Below are 22,315 nucleotides of genomic sequence, written 5' to 3' on the forward strand. Positions count from 1 at the left end.
CCCAGCACCCCTGTCCCCCGTCTCACCCTATGCCGCTCTCCTGTATTGCGCTTGAGTGATTTCTGCGTTTGGTGTGTTGACAGACTCGTGGTTGTGAGGCCGTGACAGTGTGGCCCTCCTGTGTGTGTGTGTGTGTGTGTGTGTTGTTACTCATTGAATTCTATTACTTTCTATTTCCTCTTCATTCCTCTCTTCCTCCTCTTATTTCCTCATTTTCACCTAACCTCCTCCTCCTTTCCTATATATCTCTTTATTTAATCTTTCACCTCTATCTCCTTGTCCTCTTTATTTGTCATGCAGCCTCCTCTCACATTCCTCCTTTTCTTTCCTTTAAACTCTCCATTTGAAGTTCTGTGTCTACTTTCCTCTCCTTTTCTTATTCTTTATCCTTCATCTGATCTCTTATCTACTTGTTCTCCTCTTTTTCATCTTTTATTAAACTTATCTACCTAATTTTCTACTACTTATCATCCTCCTGTCTAATTATCCTCCTTTCCATTTAAGCACTGTGTCACTATTCCTACCACTCCCTGGCCTCCATCTGTCCTTCACTGGTCACTATTCCTACCACTCCCTGGCCTCCATCTGTCCTTCAATGTCTCTAACACACTAAAGCAAAGGTTGTGTACAGTAGTTGATATTAAACACAATTGTAGCACGTAAGTCTCTACCTTGGTAACAATTGGCGTCACTGTTCCTGTATTCGACTGTGCAAGAAAATTGTTTTTGTCTTTAGTATTTATAAGAAGCTCTACCCAGTATTTTAAGGTGAACTGCAAAGAATTGGTATTTTTGTTCATGTTTTTTTAATCCCTGCAGGAAAATTCTCAGTGTTTTTCAGTATTTAAGTGTAGCGTGTTGAGAATTGGTGCTTTTGTGTCACCATTCCTGTATGTGACCTGTGCAAGGAAACTCTCGTGTCTTAGCCAGAGAGTAACAACACTGTCCCTGTATATACCTGTGTGTGTGTGTACGTGTGCGTGTATGTATGTGTGTGTGTCTGCCCATGGCCGTGATGTGCGGTAACCCGGTAACCCGCCCTGACACTCCCCCAGACGGTTCCCTCACCCCAGACCCGCAGCAGACCCCCCCATCAGGGCCTGTGGCTGTGACTCCCCCTCCCGCCTCCAACACCCTGCCCCGCTCCCCCTCAGCCCTGGCGGGGGGGGAGGAGGGCCGCACCAACTCCCTGACCCGAGGCATTCAGAAGATGCTGAGAGCCGCCTCCCGCTCCAGTAAGGTCTCTCGTACCTTCACCTCCTCCTCCTCCTCTTCCTCCTCACCCTCCTCTCGTGTGCTCTACTAAATCTGGAAGCCCTCTGGTTTTTTACAATGAGTCTCGCAGGAACATTAACATTGATTTTTATTCATTTATATTTCCTCAGTTTTTATTTAAATTTATAAACATGTTTGGCTTTGATTTTGTGTGTTCTCTGATTTTTATGTGATTTTGGTGTCTCATAAAAGATAAACAGATATTAAATTTCAAAATCCAGTTTTATTTAAATTTATAAACTTGTTTTGGCTTTGATTTTGTGTTTTTTTTTTATTTATATGTAATTTTGGTGTCTCATAAAAGATAAACAGATAATAAATTTGCAAGTTCAGTAAGATAAAGAAGTAGCAAAAATGTCATCCAATCTTTGTATGTGTAAACATTATGACCTTCATCTTGTTACTTATTTGCAAGTCTTGATAAAAGGAAGCCATCAGAGGACTACCAAATAACTAAATAAACAAAGAATGAAAACCACAAAAATCAATGAAGTCATAAAGAGTAAAAGAAAACCTAGTTAGAATGTCAAGGTGTGAAACAAGAGTGCTTCCAGTGATCCCCAATGACTCTTTAAACTGTGGACTTTGTTTGACTCTTCCCTGCAGTGACTAAAACAAGCGGTGGTGTGAGGACTAGCAAGGACTCAAGGTTAAGCTGCCTTCACCACTCACCTCACACATCCACACAGAAAAAGAGCAACAGGAAGCTTACCAAACACCGTCTCATACTTCCAAACATCGCAGCGTTTGGAAAGACAAGGCGATCGTTATTGTTCTTTCACTTTATTTCCTGTTCTATATAAAGTGACGTGGATGATTCTAGTTCTCTGCATTTAGCGACACAATTCAGACCAATATTTGACTAGACGCAAATTATATATCACTCAAATCCTTCCATTTTTTTTACAATAATTTACTCTGTTTGGGGAGTGGTGCCTCAGTGGGCCTCTCTTTTTTTAAATGTATCACTCTTGACTGGTGTCTCTGCTACTTAAAAAAAAAAAAGAACAATCACTCAAAGGTCGTTGTTTCAAGCCCACAATATCTGAGATGTCACACAGTCACACCGTAGCAGAGTCCACATAGGCAACAGTAGGTGACATTCCCTCTGAAGGCAGCTTAAACTGAGGACTTGAAGTGGTAAAACCTGTAGTAGCTGAACTCTTCACAGTAACACACTGGGTGAAGTTTTCCGGCACTGCTGACACACAAGCATTGCTGAGTAAGACTATGGCCTGTATTCAGAAACACTTTGCTTTCTCACCATGATAATTTTCCAAGGCCACAGAGATGATTAGTGAGGTTTTCAAGAGTGTTTGTCCAGTTAATAATGCAGAAATCTTGTCACTCTGCCTCTAGAACTGTAAAAACACCTTGAAAGACTCATGTTAATTTAAATAAAGCCTTTTGAAACAGTGAAGGTGAAGCACAGAAGTGTTTTAAGAATACCAGCCAAAACCTCACTGGGATCGTAACTGAGCACTGCCAATAAGACCTGACTTCACACCGGGGCCATAACTGTAGCGAGGACTTCTGTGGGACCCTGCTAACCTCACACGGGTGTCCTCTTAGCAGTGCCACCAAGACCCTCTAACCTCACGCACTGGGGTCTCCTAACTACCGGTGTGCATTGGTGGTGTTCCTCTGTAATGGTTGTACTGGTGGGAAGCTCTCAGGCCACACCATCAAGCCACTCAATGTACTGGTGTTTATGTAGTGTTCCCCAGTCACTGACACCACCACCATCACTCTCTCAGCCTCTTTTCTTAATCTTCTCTCATCTGTTGTTTTTCCTGCTATCTCCATCACCTTCATTATCTCAGCCTCTGTTCTTGTCCTTTTGTTGTCAATATTCTTTTATGCTGTCTTTTCTTCCCTCTTCATCTCTATTTCACCCACATTTTCCTCACTTTCCTACTTTTTCTTCAAGTTTTCCTCCTCAGCCTGTCACATTTCTCTAGCTATCCCTCCATCTAATACTCCTGCATATTCTTTTTTTCATATCTCTCTCTCTGTTTTTCTATCATTTACTGCTGCCTCATTGTACCCCTCAAAATACATGAGTGGTGGTCCTATGGTTTTGTGTGAAGGGAAAGGATGAAGTTGCAGGCTTGATGTGTGGGCTGAGGGTTCCTGCCACACTAACAGACAGGGCCGGGCTGTGCTGAGATGTAGCGTAACCTTAACACCAATACAAGGAAGCAGGTGGCGGGTACAAGAATTCTTAAGTCGCATAGTTCAAGTTTTTTAAGAATTTTTGTCAATGCAGCCCCTGGTACTTTGACTCAGTTTAGTGTGCGTGTGTGTGTGCGTGTGTGTGTGCAGATTGGTTTTACATTAAGTTGTGACCTCCAGCCCTGTAGACCTTAACATGACAGTCATTTGTTTAGATTTTTCAAGTAATGTTAACTAAATAATTCCCTTTTTTTTTTCTCTAATTAATATTCCTCCTAGTTTGTGAATTTTTTAATATATAAGTCTGTATCACCCATAGTTTTTTTTTAATGGCTTTAAGAAGGAAAAAAATACAAACCGTAATCATCTCCTTATGAATGCCCTTTGATAGACACACACACTTAACTCTCACACTCAAAACTCACAAGACAAAAAGAAAAACAAAGAAAAAAAAATTTGTTCCAATCTTCCACCGTATAACACACACTTAGTTTTTACATCCTTCATTGTGTGGGTGAGCCTGTAACACCCTCCCCCCCACCCCGTCACCCTCCCTCTGACCATCAGCGAGGGTAAGAGTCTTTGGGATTGGTTTAAGTTGTTATGTGGTTATGTTTGGTTGTTGGTTGTGTTTGCTAGTTACTGTGGGAATGATGGGTGTGTTTGCATTGGTGTGTGTTTGAGCCTGTTTGCTATTTTGATTCCTCCTCCTCCTCCTCCTCCTCCTGTTTGTTTTCCATGTTTATTTTTCTTCTCCATCTCTATTTTTCATCCTTTTTCATTTCTTTATCTCATGCTATCCTTCTGTCTCTGTGTTTTCTCTTTTCTCTCTCCTATTTCTTCTCGTTCTTCTATTTCATCTCATGTTCTTTCTTCTTCTCCTCCTCCTGTTTATTCTTTATGTTCTGTTCCTTTCCTGTCCTCTTTTCTCTCTCCTTTTTTTCCTCCTCCTCTCTTCTCTCCCATCTCCTTTCATCCTCTTACTTTATCCCCTGTTCCAGCTCCATCTCTTGCCCTCTTGCTTTTTGTCTTCCATCTCTTTTCATCCTCCTGCTTCACATCCTTTTCCTTCTAATCTTGCCTTTCTCCTTTATCTCCTATTCCTTCTCCATCTCTTGTTCTTTTCCTCCACCTCCTCCACCAGTTCCTCCTGCCTTTTTCCTCCATAAAAGTACTTCCTTTTTGTATATATAAAGTAGAATTGCCTCTTTTTGATGGACTTCAACACTCTATAGATCTGTTATGCAAGGATTCTACTCTCTATCTTGTTCTGAAGGTCTCTGCTGTGCCTTTCATTGCCAGGAACTCCAGAATGATCAAGTCAAATATGTAAGACTTGTGCTTTTATTCTTGGCACTAGTCACACTCATCCTTGCATGCAGATTGATGTAGAGGTGTCCATCAGAGTGAGAGTTGACGTAGTGCAGTGTTTCCTTGGTACATGTAGCGGTAGAGTATGTAATATTAGTGGACTTATCCCTAGCATGCACTTCAGTTCCTCTTCAGTTTTCTTTGCACGAGATTTTATGGATTTACTGTTGAATGATGTGTTTTTTTGACCTAAAGTGTCCTGAATTGTACTGACGGACCTGAACCCTTTATAAAGTTGTTGAGTAATGAGTCATGTTTGTATGTAACTTGTTTGGGAATGACATAGAAAGCATTAACCTTATCATTTGTGTTGGAATGATATGTTTTGCTAGCCAAGCCCCCGGAATGAGTATTGGCAGCTCCTCGTTTTCTCCGTCTCACATCACAGCGGCCACTTCTCTAATCCACTGTGAGTCAGGAGTGCTGGCAGGGAGTGTGATTAAGTGTAGCATGGTATTTCTAGGTCAGTGAGGGGAGGGAAACAGTGATCTTCTCTCAGTGGTATTTCTGGGCCATTATAGTGAGGGAAATGGTGATCATTTCTCAATATGTCATAATGCAGAGGTATGGTTAAGTAATGCATGGTGTCGGTCAATCAGTGCATTGTTAACCAAGTATTTCTGGTTGTGGTGTGTTGAAAGAAGAGACAGAATATTGTCCTGTCCTACAATGGCCCAGGGAGTTTAGTGAACCAGTGTTTCTTGATGAGTGTGTTGAGAAAAGCAATAGATTCTTCTCTAATTCCTAGCGTACAATTTAAAAGTTAGTGTGATATAAGATGCATTCTAAATCACCATGTGTTTAGGATGGTGTGCTCAGATAACTCACAGAATGCTCTCCAATCTTCCCCAACACACCATGCAAAAGTGTATTTAAAAGTGCATTCTGAACTGAAGCTCGCTGATTGTGGTGTTGAGAAAAGCAATAGATTCTTCTACATTTTCTGAACACAACTCAGAAGTATAGACAATTTGAAACACACCCTGAGCCAGCACTGCCTGACCATGACGTGCGTTGAGAGAAGTGTCAGTGTTGATGCAGAGGAAGGTGAAAGCAGGAGGTGAGAGTAGCCTGTGTGTTGCTAACTGTGTCTGTTTTGTTGTACTGCACCTTGGCATGGCAGAGGAGGAGGCCGGGCCGGAGTCAGAGTCCAGCCCGCCCCTGGAGCGCTCCAAGTCAGCGTTCTATAAGAAAGAAGGTACAAGTGTCTGCAAACTGTTGGCCGCACTAACCTCACCTCACACGCCTCTCTCTCTCACCACTCTCACTCTCACTTATTCTTCCTCCATTCACCAAATGACGTAACTCACATTTATTATCACCATCTCTCACTCACTCATTATGGATCGTTCTTTCTTGCACTATATAATTTAACCAACATTCACTATCATGCTTTTTTTTTGTCTCACCACTCACTGTGTTTTTCCTGTACTTATCATCACCACATCTCTCACCATTAATCATTCTTTCCTCCAATGCTGTATTCAGTCTAACTCACATGTACTACCTCAAATATCGAGTTTTTTTCTCACCATTTATCACTATTACTCATTCACTTTCTTACTTCTTCTTTCTTTCTTCTTATATGATATAACCAATATATGCAACCAATTTACTCATTTCTCTCCTCCCTTGTCACTTTTATTCATACTCTCTTCCTTTGCACTGTCTTATTTTGCTCATATTCTGTCACCAGTTCTTACTATTATTCATTATTCATTCTTTCCTTTTAACATCTTATCCATCACTTCTCCCTTTATCTACACAAGAGAGCACCTGATTCCTGAATTCTCTCTCCTGTGACACCTTAAGATTTTTTCATATGTTTCATCTAACATCCACAAGAATCATCACTCTCTATATTTTCATTCTTGTGACACGGAATCTATCACATCTTTCCTCTTCCGACTTCGACAAGGAGCATCTTTTTTGTTGTATTCCTTGCCTCCTTTTGAAGCTTCCATCTTCTCATGAATCACACAGCCTTGTCCTTGAAGCTTCCATTTATTCATGACTCATACAGCCTTTTCTAGTTTTGTACTGTAGTGTTGACTGATAAATAGAAGTTAGTGGAAGTTTAATCTTTTCTTTAGTTAGTAGAGATAAAAAGACTAACTTAGTTCGTCATCTAGTTTAACGTAGATTAACTAGCAGACTAAACCACAGCAAATTAAAGTAGTTATATGTTGATTTACCTTCTTAGCTGTGAGTGCAGACCTCAGCAGCTGTGCTTGTGAATGAATAGTCTTAGTTCATCTTTTTCCAGTCACTTTAGTAGCAGACACAGTGTTTCTTTAGTTTGCATTTTAATATCAGATGCGAGTGTGTTCTCTTTTTTCTCATATTTGTTTATTTTTTTGCATCCTGCATGGCCGTGACTAACCTTAAACTGCATGTTGTTGTCCTTGTGTGGTGTGCAGTGGCGGCCGAGAAGCGCTCCGCTCTGCAGCGCCGCTCTTGGTCCCTCACTCGGAAAGGTAAGGATGGGAGCTGCCTGTCGCTGCTTCCTGCCCACCCTCACTCACCCCTCCATTCAGTCTGTCATGTACTCACTCAATCACTCACACTCCCTCACACTTACTGCAGACATTCACCATTCTATTCATTCACTCATCCCATTCATCCATTCACTCACTCCATACACACATCCACTCCTTTCATTCCCTCTGTTCTCTCCTTCCAAGCATATAAACAAAGAATACCTATCCACTTTTTCCCTATTGGTATTATTCCTCACATCATTTCGTGCTTCATTCAGTCTCTCATCTGTTGCCGTTCTTTCCTACACTATCTCCTTTTATTCTCTTTCTCTCTCTCTCCTCTTCCTTCACCATACAAGACAACAAAACTACACTCATTTATTTAACACTGATTTATTTGTGTCTTTTCAAATAACATCACCACATTACTCTCTCGGCATTCTTTTTACATGTCTATTTAAATTACACACACACACACACACACACACACACACACACACACACACACACACACACACACACACACACACACACACACACACACACACACACACACACACACACACACACATAGACACAGCAAAAGAGGTTGTTTTCAAAGCCATAGGGAGAATCTGAGTATTGAAGTGTTGTTTGGTGAGTGTTGTGGTGTTGTGGTGTGGTGTTTAGCTGAGCCGCTGTGGGAGTTAAGCAAAGGACACACGTATTCTAAGCTTAGGTAAGAAACTTTGATTCATCTCTCACTTTTTGTAAATTGTAATCAATATTTTGTTTTGACTTTTTGTGTTTGTAAATGTTTGTCAATGTTTTAACGATTTTAGATTTTTCTGTTTGTGAGTTTTTTGAGTGATTTCTTTTTCTTTCATTCAAGTTTTTTTTGTACTGATATTTTTTAGAACTAAAAATCCTTCATTTGTTTAACTAATGGACTGAATAAGTAAAGAGAAAGTTTTAAAAAGTCTTATTGGAATGTAGAAAAGCCAATCAGTGTTATACATTTGTAACATGAATAACTTAAGATTGCATAACATAATTGGTGTTGGTGTTCTTACAGTTAACCCTTCCACTGCCACACAAGTTTATCATCACCTACAACTTTTAAACACCTACCTGTATACTCGTCTAGTTTTGTATCCAAGAGTTGACTTCCTGTTCTCGATTTTTGTCTGTTCATTCAAGCCAACAATATTTTTAAGTGGTAACAAAAGTGGCATCTTGAGTGTCCCAGCAAGCAATATTTTCAGTACTCAGTATTTACGAGAGCCAGATAGAGCAGTGGAGGGATTAACATACTAACACATGAAAAACTAAAGCAACATTTCACTGTGTAACTAAGCATAAAGTGAAGCAACAATTCAGGTGTTGTATAGGTGATTTGTGACTTGAAGGCTCGTATTAGAAACACTTCACTCTCTCACTGCGACTATTTTCAAAGGCCACAGAAATGACTGGGCGGGTTTTCAAAAGTGTTTCTCATGTTAATGATACAGAAACCTTGCTAATTTGTCACTGGAGTCAAAGAAACACCCTTGAAAACCCACGTCACTTCAAGGAGAGCCTTATGAAAGTAGGAGAGGTGTGGCGCAGGCAGGAGTGTTTCAGAATACAGCCCTTATGTGTACCTTGTTGTTGATCTGCACTTTCTTCCTCCCTGGCAAGTGGCACAGTTTCTGGGAGGGGGTACGTGGTCACTTCCTTGTAGCTTGGGAATCCCCCGCCCGCGCCCCCTGCCTCCCATGCCCTGACCCTCCCCTTAGTGCCTGTAGAGCTGAGTTAAGACCTGCTACTGCTGCTGGTGATAATGTTTGTTATGATGGTGTAGATGCAGCCTCTTAATTTTGCATCTAATGTCCTTTTTACCAGTTTGTTTTAGTTTGTTTTAGTTTGCCATTGAGTGAGTCTAGTTTCTCCAAAGATTAAGACACAATTCATGACTTGTATTTCATGTCTAAGGTTAATAATTTTCCTAAGTACCCCCATTCAGTTCCTGTGTCCTCTCAGGTCTCATAAGATCCCCAGAACATGTTGATTTGTAGTCTCATTCAGTTCCTTTGCTCCTCAACTCACAAAGGCCCCCAAGAACATGTGAATTTGTATAACTGGTCTTCACTCTTGCCTGACTCCTCTCAAAACTCGGGTTCCTGTTAGCTCAGTGCATGCCGTAGTAGAAGCCGAGGCAGAGGTGCTGACTTGACTCCCCTGCGTCTATGAGAGAGGTTGGTGGAATGACTTGGTCCTGCTTGCTGCACTGCTAGGTTGTGGCAGGTTGCAGTGATTGCTTCCTGCTGTGTATTGTTTTCTTTTCCACTCCCAGCATCTGAAGGCCAAAAGAAACTGCCATGTTCTCTCTTATTGATGAGATGTGGACAGATTTCCTTGGCTTGTTTGGTTATGAGTCAGTATGTGGAAGAGTTACAGTGATTGCTTCCATGCAGTGTTCTGTTCTCTCTTGCACTCAATGCATCCTTTAGCCAAAAGAAACTGTCACATTCTTTGTATTCACTGAGATGTGGGCAGGTTTTCTTGGCACTTTGAGTCTGAATGAACACTTGGATGAATTGGTGTGGACATGTCTGCTGCTGCCAGTGTGAGCCTGTGAGTCTTGAGTTGCAGTGAAGCACTGACTGCTTTGTGTTGCTGTGTGTTGTGCCCACTCAGTGTTGCCATGGTGAGAAGACAAGTGACCTGCTCACAACCAGTGTGTTTTGTGTTCCCTGTCACTCTCAAGTCCTCTGAGTGGCAACAGTCTCCAGAGCATAACAGTTCAGAGATTGTCGAACCAGAGGACTTAGGTGAGAGAAGACTCAGTGCAGTGGTGGAGAGTGACATTACTGAGTGTCTGGCGGTGAACATACAGTGTGGCTTCCCCTGGTGGCAGAGACCACTTTCCCAGCCCAGCATGGCTGCCCAATGGTGGTGTGGCCAGGCTGCTGGAACCCTGAGTCCCACCCGTGGCCTGCTGGCGAATGTGTTTCAGGTGTGGGGCCTGATTGGTTTGGACAGAGCACTGAGACTTACAAAATTAAACAGTTGGATATTAAGAAATTAAACCAAACTATAGGCAAATTATAAATAGGTTCTGTTGTCACATCATCACAAGCCCGGTGAGGTAGTGGTGGTGGTGGTGGTGGTGGTGGTGTTGTTGTTGGTGTTGGTGGTGAAGCAAGGTGTCCCGGGTGCAGCCATCCTGAGGCAGCCTGGTGACTCCCGGGTGGTGGCACCAGAGTGGCTGACTGGCTTTGGAATGGACTCCTGTGTTGCTGTGAATGGTTGGTGCATGAGGAGTCTGTGTTGAGCCATAGCAGTGGACACAAGCTGGACTGAAGGACATTTGAGAGTGTTGCTGGGGTTGTGACAGTGTTGTGCTTCAAGTCATGACAAACCCATCAAAACGTACCATAAGTAGAAGCTAAGCACATGTAATTGGTGAAGATTAAATTCCCAGTACCTTCCCAGTAGCTTAGGGAGAGTGTGTGGCGTGAAGATCAGAACGGGACGGCTTGTGCTGCCATCTGGTTCTTTACTCTTCAGCTGTCTTTGCAGTCGGCTTTGCACAGTGTCTTGAGCCGCACCTCAGGACTAGAGCAAGCTGGCTCATCTCCTCTAGCTAGCAAGTTCTCTCAGTGACGGCCGCATCTAGCTCTAGTCTCTGCATTAATACTTAAGCTTGTTGACGTACATTGACCACCTGTTGTTTACTGCCATGTTCTATTTGTCATAACCTCATGTCATTTACCTGGAGTCTAATTAATTCTATTCCTTCTTACCTGAGTGGTGTGTGAGGACGCTTGTTTCAGAAAATAATACTTTTAGCCATTGGAATTCTTCTTATATGTCACGAATGCTTTACTTTTAGATTACTGCTAACAAAATTTTGACACTTTTGTTTTAATAACTGTTTGATGATAAGTTTTGATTTCCATGTGTGTGTGTGTGAGTGTGTGTGTGTGTGTGTGTGTGTGTGTGTGTGTGTGTGTGTGTGTGTGTGTGTGTGTGTGTGTGTGTGTGTGTGTGTGTGTGTGTGTGTGTTCCTCGTAGCCCCGGAGCCTCGTCATTCCCCCAAGGCCACCAGTAGCAGCAGTCCCTCACCTGTTTTCTGTCATTAACGCTCCTTCTCAATGTCTCTTCCAGGGGAGACTGTGGCGAATGGTGATGATGACGCACACCACAGCACACTCTCCCACAGCAGTAAAGAGGTGAGTGTACGTGTGTGTGTATGTGTCAGTTATCATATTTGCCTTTTTGTTTGTTATTTGCATTGTTTCCTTTTCAGATTTTTCATTGATATAATTTTTCCACCAGTGCTGTACTTACTTCCAAATCTGAGACTTTTCATTCCTTCTTATATTCAATTTCTCTTGTTCTCTTCCTCATTATAACATCTCACCTCCTTTGCCTTACTGTTCCCTTCCTCTCCCTTATCTTTCCCCCCTCCCATCCCACACTCCCTATCCCCAACTCTCACTCCCTCTCCTCCGCAGGGTTCCCCCACCAAGGACACCTCCCTCACAGACGACTCCATTTCCAAGGACAAGAAGAAGAAGAAGAAGGGACTGCGTACACCCAGCTTCCTCAAGAAGAAGAAGGACAAGAAGAAGGAGAAGGAGGCTGCCCATCATTAGTTTTCTGGACCCTCCCCATCTTTACTAACTCCCATCTCTGGTAGACCAATGCTGGTAAGTCCCCCCAAGATCTTATGCTGTTCTCTTTCCATCTTTGCCCTTATCCTCTTTCATCTACAGAGAAGTTTAAGGTCATGTAATCTGTTATGCTTGTTTTCTCTCTCTCTCTCTCTCTCTCTCTCTCTCTCTCTCTCTCTCTCTCTCTCTCTCTCTCTCTCTCTCTCTCTCTCTCTCTCAACCCCTTCAGCATCATAACACATTTCTATATCCGTTCTGGTCAGTATTTGGTGATTTTATACAGCTTCAGAAACTCATGTCGGAGATTAAGATAGTGAAGACTGTGGCCATTAATCTTCGGAAATCTGTAGAGCCTTGCTAATGTCAATAAAATGGTCTAATCGTACACAAATCTCAAAGTAAAAATGTGTCCCAGTACTGAAAGGGTTAATGTTCTTTCTCTCTCCCAAATAATGCCAACTTTTATTATTTCCGCAACAATCAGTGCCAGAACTTGCTATCAAGGTAATTCTGAGTCAGCAAAGTTCTTTTTCTCACTCAAACAATGCCAAACTATTATTATTTTCAAGGTGGCTCAAGTTAATGGTGTTTTTTTCTCTTTCTCCGTCCCAGACACTGCCAGAACCTGTACTGTAGATAGCTAACAAGAGGAATGTGTGCTGGGAGTCCTTGTGTGGTGCTGGTGAGAGGCTGCTGTGCTACTGCTGCTGCTGCTGCCACTGCTGCTGCTGCTGTCACTGTTTATCGGATCCAAGACTACTGACGTTATTTTATTGGTCGGCACGTCAGCAAATCAGCTTTATTTTTCACTTTTTTTCTTGATTTTTTAATTTTGTTATTATTACTTTTCTTGTCTCTAAAGATAAGGCAATATTAAGAATTAAAATCTGCTTTGTTGCATAATTTTTAGGATTTGTAGTTGTAGGACTTTGCCAGTGTATATTTTTTTGTCTTTTTATTTTGTTTTTATCTTTGTAGTTTATTTCTCAATTGACTTGGAATTTTACTGAAGAAAGGACACATGTTCTGTACATTTCTGTGATGATGTATGTGAAAAATTTTAATCATATTTGTGGGCTCTCTATGATTTGGCCGTGTGTGTGTGTGTGTGTGTGTGTGTGTGTGTGTGTGTGTGTGTGTGTGTGTGTGTGTGTGTGTGCACGCATGTGTGTGTGTGTGTGTATGTGTTTGGGATGTTGAGTGGCTGCTGGTTCTTGACACTTAGCTTTCAATAGAGTGCCTCATGTCAGGTTTTAGATGTTGGTGACTCCCACAGCGACACTGTTGAGATTAAGTGTATGTCTGTTTGTGTGTCCAAGTGTGTGTGTGTGTGTGTGTGTGTGTGTGTGTTTGAGAGACTTGCGGTTATGCAAAGCCACAGTGCAAAGGAACAACACACACAGCAGGTGATGCATGTATTTTAATGGTTGTATCTTTTAGAATACCCACCTGTTCCTTGTGTGTCTACATACTAGTACAGCCGCCAGCCGGGCCACTCTCAACTAACTCCACCTTGATGAAGTCTGGTAATGTCGCCGGACCATTTGAAAATTTGCCGAAATCTTTGAGAACTCCTTGAAAGTGAAGTCAGTGGATCCTGATGGCGGTGCCCCAGCGATAACTCTTCTTGGCTTGTGGACTCGGGGCCGTCCCAAGATGGCTGCCGTTTATATTTCTCTGGGGAAGGGATGATGAAGGCTTTCCAGTCTCTTCTGTATTTTTCTTCCTAAGCTCGTCCTTCCATGGATAGTTGTCGGATCAGCAGTCTCTGTTCTCACCCCACAAGTCTCACCATTTTGTCATAAATGGTTCACGCGAAGGGAGACTTTGAGTCGTCTTTCATCCTCCTGCCCCTTCCACAGGCGCCGATGACTGGCCGCCGCTGCCACTGCCGCCGCCGCCGCCCTCATCGGCCGCAAGACGTGAACTGCGCGTTCCGTGATTTTAGTCGATTTTTATTGTATTGTTTAGTCTGACCTCAACTATTGGAAGTGGAAGGACTAACCATGTTATCACCAGCTGGGGTTTGTCACTCTGCTTAGTCACTCCCGCCCCGCCAAGCTGCCCCTCCCCGCACGTGGCCCCGTGCACTGCCACCCCGAGCCGCGCCTCACCCGATCCCTGACTCGTCACTCGCCTCGCCGCTGCCCGGGGCACACCGGCGACACCCTCAACACTTGTGGCCTCCGGGATGTCCTGCAATGGCTGTCTGCCCGTTGGAGCTCCTGGGATGGTTTGCTGCCACACCTTGCTAACAAAATGACCAAAACGACCTGAGCAGTCTTTCAGGAGGCGCCTCGGGGCGGGGAAGGCCGCGGCGGGGCACCAGACCACTCTCTTCATCCTGTCAATGCTAGATGGTGGAGTGTTTTCTAGCAACACTCGTTTGTTTTCCCATAAAATTTGTTTTCCTTTTTTTTTACCACAAGCTTAGCACTGTTTTATAATACATAAATCTGTATAATAGCATCTAAAGGAATTATTATTATTATTATTATTATTATCATTATTATTATTATTATTATTATTATTATTATTATTATCATCGTCATTATTCATTATGGACATGATTATACAGGCAGCTGATTTTATCTTTTTTTTTTAATAAAACATCCCTATTTTACAAGTTCTAAGTCATTATTCTTTCATTCCATCACCTCCTGCCGTTGCTTTCCTCCACTCCTCCTCCACCTCCTCCTCCTCCTCCTCCTCCTCCTCCTCCTCCTCCTCCTCCTGATGGGATCGAAGCTTCTTAGTGTAATGGGTTCAAGGCCGACACTGGCCAATAAATTAACACACCGACACAGTTGTAATTCAACATCCTTCAGAATATTTTTTCTCATTAGAACTTTTTATTGAACATTCTGCTGTACTGAATAAAATAAATATATCTTACACACACACCAATCTTACTCTGCCGACCCTCACAAGTGCTGACTGCTGACTTGGGGACTGAATGGTGCTCGTGTGGGGTACAATGGATAAGTGCTGAGTGCTTATTCAAACTGGAGGGATGCTTAGTGCTGATCTTGATTAATATTAAAAGTGCTATTTCAAGATTGGACAAATGTTGAGTTGATTTGAAGAGCCTGAATGAGTGCTTAGTGCTGAGCTGTAGAGGTGGCCAGTGCTGATTCATACAACTTTACTCAAGCTGGTGAGATTTGTAGGCTTAGTAAAGATGATAATGAGTGTTGTAGTAGACTGAGATAGGCTGGTGTTGAATGCAAACAAGAAGAGGTGCTGTGTGCTGAGCTATATATATAATAACTGATGAACAAAGGGGCTGATTGGTGACAGGTGGTGTAGGGAGGTGCTGGATGCTGGGATGGGAGGGTAAGTGTGAGTGGTGAGAGCTTAGCCATGATTGAGGTAATAAAGAAAACGAAGAACAGATACATTAGAAGGACAAACAGCCAATCTACACCGAAATCACCCCACACACACCTAAATTGCTTAAAACACTCACAGTTATCCCAAAACACTCAAAACACCATGCAATATCTCAAAATGCCCCCAAACGCACAAAACTCATTAGAAACACCCAATCTACACCAAAAACACCCCACACACACATAAACCATTTACAACACACAATTATCTCAGAAACACACTCAAACCATCATGCAATATCTCGAAATGCCCCCAGACACACACAAAGCTCTCTAGAAACACCCAGTCATACATAAGTACACCCCAAACACCCAAGAAACCCCACACACACACACACACACATACACACCTAAACCATTTTAAGGTAGTGATTTACCGATTCGTTGCCAATTACGGTTTTCGGGCCCTCCTTTGCTTAAGTTCTTTGAACGGACGTAGCTTAAAGAGTGTATTCACCCAATATAATTGACTTACTGTAATGACTTGTTAATTCCTTTATCCTATGCATCGGCGTGTGTGCTATGAACTGGTAAGATAAGGTATCAAAAGATATATTACTCATCATAACTTACAAACCAGTACATAATCAAAACCACTGCCACTACATAATCATATGGTATGGTATGCTTTGGTAAGGGAATTATGATTGGCTGTTTCTCTCTCTCTCTCTCTCTCTCTCTCTCTCTCTCTCTCTCTCTCTCTCTGTTAAGTTTTATGATGGGTAAAATAAAAGGTTATGTAAACAATTGAGCACATCACAAACTTTTAATCACATTCATCGTTACTATCAAATGTAACAACGTTATATCTTTTTCATTATGCACTTTCAAATTGCCTGCTACTATGGAATATTATAATGGAAACAGTATTTTATTGCATATTGTATTTTACATATGGGTATTGGAGGAAATAATGAGAGAAAGAGTGAAGGAGGGAAAGAGTGAAGGAGAGGGAGGGAGGCAGAGAGAAGGGAGGCGGGGCAGGGAACGTTCGATTGTGTGCGTTAGTTCTGGCGACTCATGTGACTTCGGCTTTCAACGTCAAGGGTAAACGCTTTTACTAACACCCTTTGGCAATGCTTAGTATGACCAAAAATTAGCGGAAGGTGTCTTGTACACAGTGTCAAGGTACCATTCCGATCAATTCATTAGTTTGAAAGATATTCGCGAAAAACAATGACTCACTCTCCGTGAAATGCGTACTAAGTAGAGGAATATAGACATTTTTCTATCTACATACACATCTATCTTGTTATTTATATGCGAATTCATTCATTTATCTATCTGCCCGCCTATCCATCTGTTTGTTTATTCAACTGCCCATTTCCGTATACTACTACTACTACTACTACTACTACTACTACTACTACTACTACTACTACTACTACCACTACTATACTACTATACTACTGCTATTGCTCAGAGTGAGTGAGTGACGGCGGCGGCGGTTGAGGCGCCATCTGGTTTCATCACATTTTGACAAAATTGACTGCTCCGAGGAAACATTTCAAATCATATCAAAGTGAAGAAAATAAAACAAGAAGACAAATTGACTGGAGCAATGGGGCAGCAGTGCAGCACTCTTAAAGTGTGTGCCCACCTGGAGGTGGTGGGCCAGTGCGGGGGCGCCGACCGCCTCACCCTCTGTCTGCCCCGCAGCAGAGGCAAGGGAGGCCGGCGCCTGCTGGGGAACTTCAGCTTCCCCAGCGCGGGGGACGGGCAGGCCAGCACAGGTCTGCCCACATCTTGGTGGCCGTTGGGAAGGTCGCCAAGAAGGACGGCGCCACGCCCGTCAGGGTGGACATCCTGGCGGGAGAGACTCTCGTGGCCCGCCGTGAGATTCCGCTGGCCGACCTGCTGGCGGGTCTCAAAGCAAACCGGATCGGGCGCCGCTCTGCGCTCTTCTTCAGCCTCAAGGCTGGGGATGCAGCAGGCGGAGCTGGCGGGGCACAAGATCAAGCCCCTGTCGCTGTGTTCTACAGCAGATGGCTCCTGAACGAGCCAAAGACAGCCAAGGAGGACAAGGAGGAACCAGCAAACACTGAGCAACACGCCAGCCTGCCCCCCCAGGCTGGCCAGGCAAACACCAGCCTGTCTCCCCAGGCTGGTGATACCCAGCTCATCCTGCCTCCATACGCTGTGTACACCACCGCTGGAGCCAGCCTGACCACTGAGGTCACGTACTGTGGCCTCACCCCCAAGGTCACCCTGATGGACCTTGGGGATGGCTGGCGGCCGCTCCCAGGCCCAGCCCCGGCACGAAAGGGAGCACATTTCTCAGGCTGACGAGACCGTGGCCAGCCTGACACAAGAGGTCGTTCACCGTGACCTCGGGAAGGCCAGAGGTGGGCCGCTCCCAAGGCCAGTCTTCTGAGGAAAGTCAACTTACTCCTCAGACTGGCGAGACCCCCGAGGTCGTACACCGTGACCTCGGGGATGGCGAGAGGTGGGCCGCTCCCAGGCCCAGCTCCGCCACAGGAGGGGAGAGCCCCTTGGGAGGTCCTCTGATGTCTTGCAGCCTTCCATTCCGTCCCCATCCAAGCAGGGGAAGGACATCCTGCGGGTGGCAGGGGCCTAGTGATCAGCCTGCTGCGGTGTGCGCAGGCCATGGCCTTCATCTTTGTTATGCACCACGTGAGCCTGGAGTGGTTCTGAGTCTACTGCCACGGAGCACCACCACGACACACCACACCGACCACCACTCATGGAGGGTGACCACACGCTACACCACACCACCACACCGTCACCGCCACACAGGCCGCCACCCATCACACCTTCAGGTGGTGGCTGGTGACACACTCGTAGTCTCTAGGTTAGGTTAGGGCTGGATAGGATAGGTTAGGTTAGGTTAGGTTAGGATAGGTTAGGTTAGGTTAGGATAGGTTAGGTTAGGCTAGGATAGGTTCGGTTAGGTTAGATTAGGATAGGTTAGGATAGGTTAGGTTAGGTTAGGTTAGGTTAGGTCTCTCACTCTCTATTTAACAAGTCTCACTACAACTACTACAATATTCTCAAGCGCTTTCCTTTCATGACAAACATTTTCAAGAGTCTTTCTCCAATCAGTAATGTACAAATCTTGTTAATATGTCACTACAATCACACAAACAACCCACTCCCAAATCTTATTCAGGTCTGCCTGTAAAATTTCACAATCTTCTTCACTCTTCACACACCTACACAACTTCGCATCATCCGCAAACAAATTAATATAACTGTTTACTCCTCTGGCATGTCATTAATATATACAAGGAAAAGTATTGGTGCCAGCACTGAGCCTTGTGGGACTCCACTCTCCACCACCAACCAGTCCGACTTTGCATCCCTTATTACCGTTCTCATCTCCCTCCATCTCAAGTAGTTTTCCATCCACTTTAACACTTTTCCTTTCAGTCCTCCATAAATCTCTACTTTCCATAACAGTCTCTTGTGAGGTACCTTGTCAAAAGCTTTCTTTAAATCCAAATATACACAGTCCATCCATCCTCTCTCTCTTGTATTTTGTCAACCACTCTTGAATAAAAGCTCAGTAGATTTGTTACACATGACCTCCCTTTCCTGAAGCCAAATTGATGATCCGATAATAACTTATGATCCTCCAGGAACCGTATCCAATATTTCTTTATCACCCTCTCACAAATCTTACCGACCACACTTGTTAGAGACACAGGTCTATAGTTAAGAGGCTCTTCCTTACTGCCTCCCTTATAAATGGGCACCACTTCAGCTCTCTTCCACTCTACTGGTACTTCCCTGTTTCTAATGAACACCTTATAATATCATATAATGGATCAATCAATTCTTCTCTACACTCCTTCAATAATTTTCCTGAAACTTCATCTGGTCCCATCGCTTTATCATCTTTAAGTTCCTCCAACATTTTATATAACTCCTTTTTAGGTATCTTAATGTCATCCATGTGCACATTTCCTTGTACATTCTGTGGCTTTACAAACATTGTTTCTTCAGTAAATACTTGCTGAAACCTATTATTTAGCAATTCCGCTATATTCTTAGGGTCATCTACTATCCCTTTCTCTCCTTTTAATCTTTCAATGGACTCTCTCTTTTTAAGTTTACCATTTATGAACCTGTAAAACAATTTTGGATGTTCCTTACTCTTGTCTACAATATCTTTTTCAAATTTTCTTTCTTCCTCCTCCTTACCCTCACATACTCATTTCTCGCCACTCTATAATTCTCCTTATTTAGTATATTCCTGCTCTTTTCCATCTTTTCCAAGCCACATCTCTCTTTTCCTTAGCCTTAACACAAGTTGCATTAAACCAATCCTTTCTTCCTTCCTCTCTCGGTTTATACTTTGGTACAAATTTCATAACTCCTTCTTTATAATATTTCATAAAAATCTCATATTTCTTTTGCACTTCTCTGATTTGTAACATCTCCTCCCAATCTAATTTTCTGAAATAATTTTTCAAACTTTCTGTGTCCATCTTTCTATAATTCAATCTACCACTCCTGTATGTCTCGTCCTTCCTTCGCTGTGTTGTTGCTATCTGCATTTCCATAACCACATGATCACTCTTTCCCAAAGGACACTTGTATTGTAGGTACACTTCTCTTGTTAACACCAAATCCAGTCTAGCCGGTTCATCATCTCCTCTATATCTAGTATTTTCCTTCACCCTCTGTTCCATCATATTTTCCATCATTAGATTAAGAAATCTCTCTCCCCATGCTTCCTCTCCAACACCACTTACTAGATTTTCCCAATCCACCTCCTTACAATTAAAATCTCCTACTAGTATCACCTTTCTTTTTCCAGATAATACACTTTCCAAACTCTGTAAAGTATCCTTGATCATATTGTCGTATTCCTTAATGTCCAAGAATTTGTTTTAGGAGGTACATAGGTCACCATGATTATTAATTCTTTTCCATCACTTTTTATCCTTATGCTTATCACTTCTGCGTTGTTCTTCCCATACCAAACCTTATCCACATTTCTTTCTTTCTTCGTCATAATCATAACTCCTCCTCCACCTTTACTCTCCCTATCCTTTCTCCATATATTATATTTATGTGTGTGTGTGTGATGACAATAATGATGACGATAATAATAATAATAAGGTGAGGCCTCCCTGAACTGTCAATGTCACTCTACGGTCTGTGTTCTTAAACTTGTCAGTCCTTCACCTCTTCATTTAGCAGCAGCCTAAAGAAGTTAGTGTGGTATTCAAGGGTACTTTTGTTATTGTTGGCATACTTCAACATGCATTTTGTGTCACGGGTATTACTAGGATCAGCGATTTACGGATAGGTTGTTCTTTATGATTGAGTATAATTTCATCTTGCCATATGCATTTGTCATGAGTACTGATATAATTTTTGTAGTTTTCCTCAACGTATTGTTGAATATGTGTTCCTGGAATGCGTGTAAAGTTAAGTTGTAATAAATCTGTGTTTCTGAGAGTGTAATTCTCCACCTTCAGACGTTGGCGAGTGCGTGGAGTCGCCCAGATCCTCTCCCTGTGGACCATCCCCTCAGCAGTGTTCGATCCGCCCAGCAGCAGCAAGTGTCATGAGAAGGCGGTCATTGAAGTGTCAAGTCCCCAAGCTGGCATGGTGGTAGGTGTTGTGCTGGGCTCCCTTGGGGTTCTTTGCCTAGCTGTTGGGGTAAGTCAAATAGTTTTTCACTTCTTTATACTGTGGGGTCTTGCTCTGGATGTGTTGTGGCTGTGCTGTGGCATAGATGGTGGTGTAATTAAGCAGTGGGTGAGATTCTTCCAAACTTTAAACAATTCTAAATGGTTCTTGACACACTGAGAATATTCCATTACTGTAAAGTTAGCCGACTCATACTTTATACATTTTATTTATTTTTTTTTTTTTTCATCTCACCTGCAACATTTTCAGTTTACAGATGTTTGTCGGGTTCCTGAAGATGCGTCGAGGTGTTATCATCCACGCAAGCTTCCCCAACCCAGCCAGTGTACCACAAGACAACAGGCATTATTGAGGAGGACGGGAGGAGGGAGCGAGCGGCTGCATGCACTATTGAACGGGACGGCATTACATTCTTCCCACAATTGTATGACTACACTGAAGCAAGCCCAGAATAAAGTGTTGAGTGACCATGATGTGAGTATTGTGGTTTGCACATTACACTTTTATCTCCACGTGTCTCATTTGAAAAGGTTTTGTACTTTCTTGTTATTTATTTATTTATTTTTTTTCATGACTTATTACTGTTGATGCCATTTCAGTGTTGTTCCATCTCTTGTTCCAGGAATCAGTACTACTAACACCAAAGAAGTGAGGGAAGTGTTTGGAGTGAGCGTGCAAGACGTACAACAGACACCAGACTGCTACTGCCGGTGTAGCCAAAGGAACAAGAGGAGGCGAGGAGGAGGAGGAGGAGGAGGAGGAGGAGGAGGAAGAAGAGGGTGATTCTTGGAGACGTACCGATGAAGTTCTGAAGGTTGGCCATAAATCTTCATTACTGGTGTAGTGTATTTCATTGACCATTTGTAGATTGGGTGGATAAATTTGTAGATTTTGTAGACAGTTGTAGATGTGAAGTGGGTAAGGTTTTTTTGCCATGCCTTATCTACACCAGCAGAAAACCGTGATATGTAGAAGTTGTGATAGAAGCATTGTGATAGGAATATACCGTGTACATATGCATAGAGAATTTAAAAGAGGAGAGTGTAGACCAAGAGAGGAAAGTAACCTCTTTTAGAGATTTCTGTGAAAGTTTTGCTGTAGCGTTAGACATATCAAAGGCTTTTGATAGAGTCTGGCATAAAGCTTTGATTTCCAAACTGCCCTCTTACGGCTTCTATACTTTTCTCGGCAACTTTATCTTAAGTTTCCTTTGTGACTGTTCTATTGCTCTTGTGGTAGAAGGCTACTGTTCTTCTCCTAAATTTATTAATAATGGAGTTTCTCAGGGTTCTGTCTTGTCACCCTCTCTCTTTCTATTATTCATTAATTAACCATACTTGTTGTCCTATCTACTCCT

General features: G+C 42.9%; 1 protein-coding gene across 19 annotated transcripts in view; it reads left to right on the forward strand.

Moving 5' to 3' along the window:
• LOC123513669 (protein hu-li tai shao-like) overlaps positions 1-14,840 on the forward strand; it is an 80,342-nt gene extending 65,502 nt beyond the window's left edge. For 5 of the 19 annotated variants that reach the window (XM_045270989.1, XM_045270988.1, XM_045270992.1 and 2 more), the window contains 6 exons: positions 1,056-1,235; positions 5,945-6,019; positions 7,242-7,298; positions 11,433-11,497; positions 11,783-11,977; positions 12,554-14,840. In XM_045270989.1, coding sequence (XP_045126924.1) covers positions 1,056-1,235; positions 5,945-6,019; positions 7,242-7,298; positions 11,433-11,497; positions 11,783-11,923 — 518 coding nt within the window. In that variant the 3' untranslated portion in view covers positions 11,924-11,977; positions 12,554-14,840. The remainder of the gene's footprint in view (positions 1-1,055; positions 1,236-5,944; positions 6,020-7,241; positions 7,299-11,432; positions 11,498-11,782; positions 11,978-12,553) is intronic. The other 14 variants (XM_045271002.1, XM_045271007.1, XM_045270997.1 and 11 more) reach the window with 5 other exon arrangements.
• Positions 14,841-22,315: the final 7,475 nt, after the last annotated feature.

Source organism: Portunus trituberculatus, chromosome 36 (genome assembly GCF_017591435.1).
Source record: "Portunus trituberculatus isolate SZX2019 chromosome 36, ASM1759143v1, whole genome shotgun sequence".
Taxonomy (NCBI): Eukaryota; Metazoa; Arthropoda; class Malacostraca; order Decapoda; family Portunidae; genus Portunus; species Portunus trituberculatus.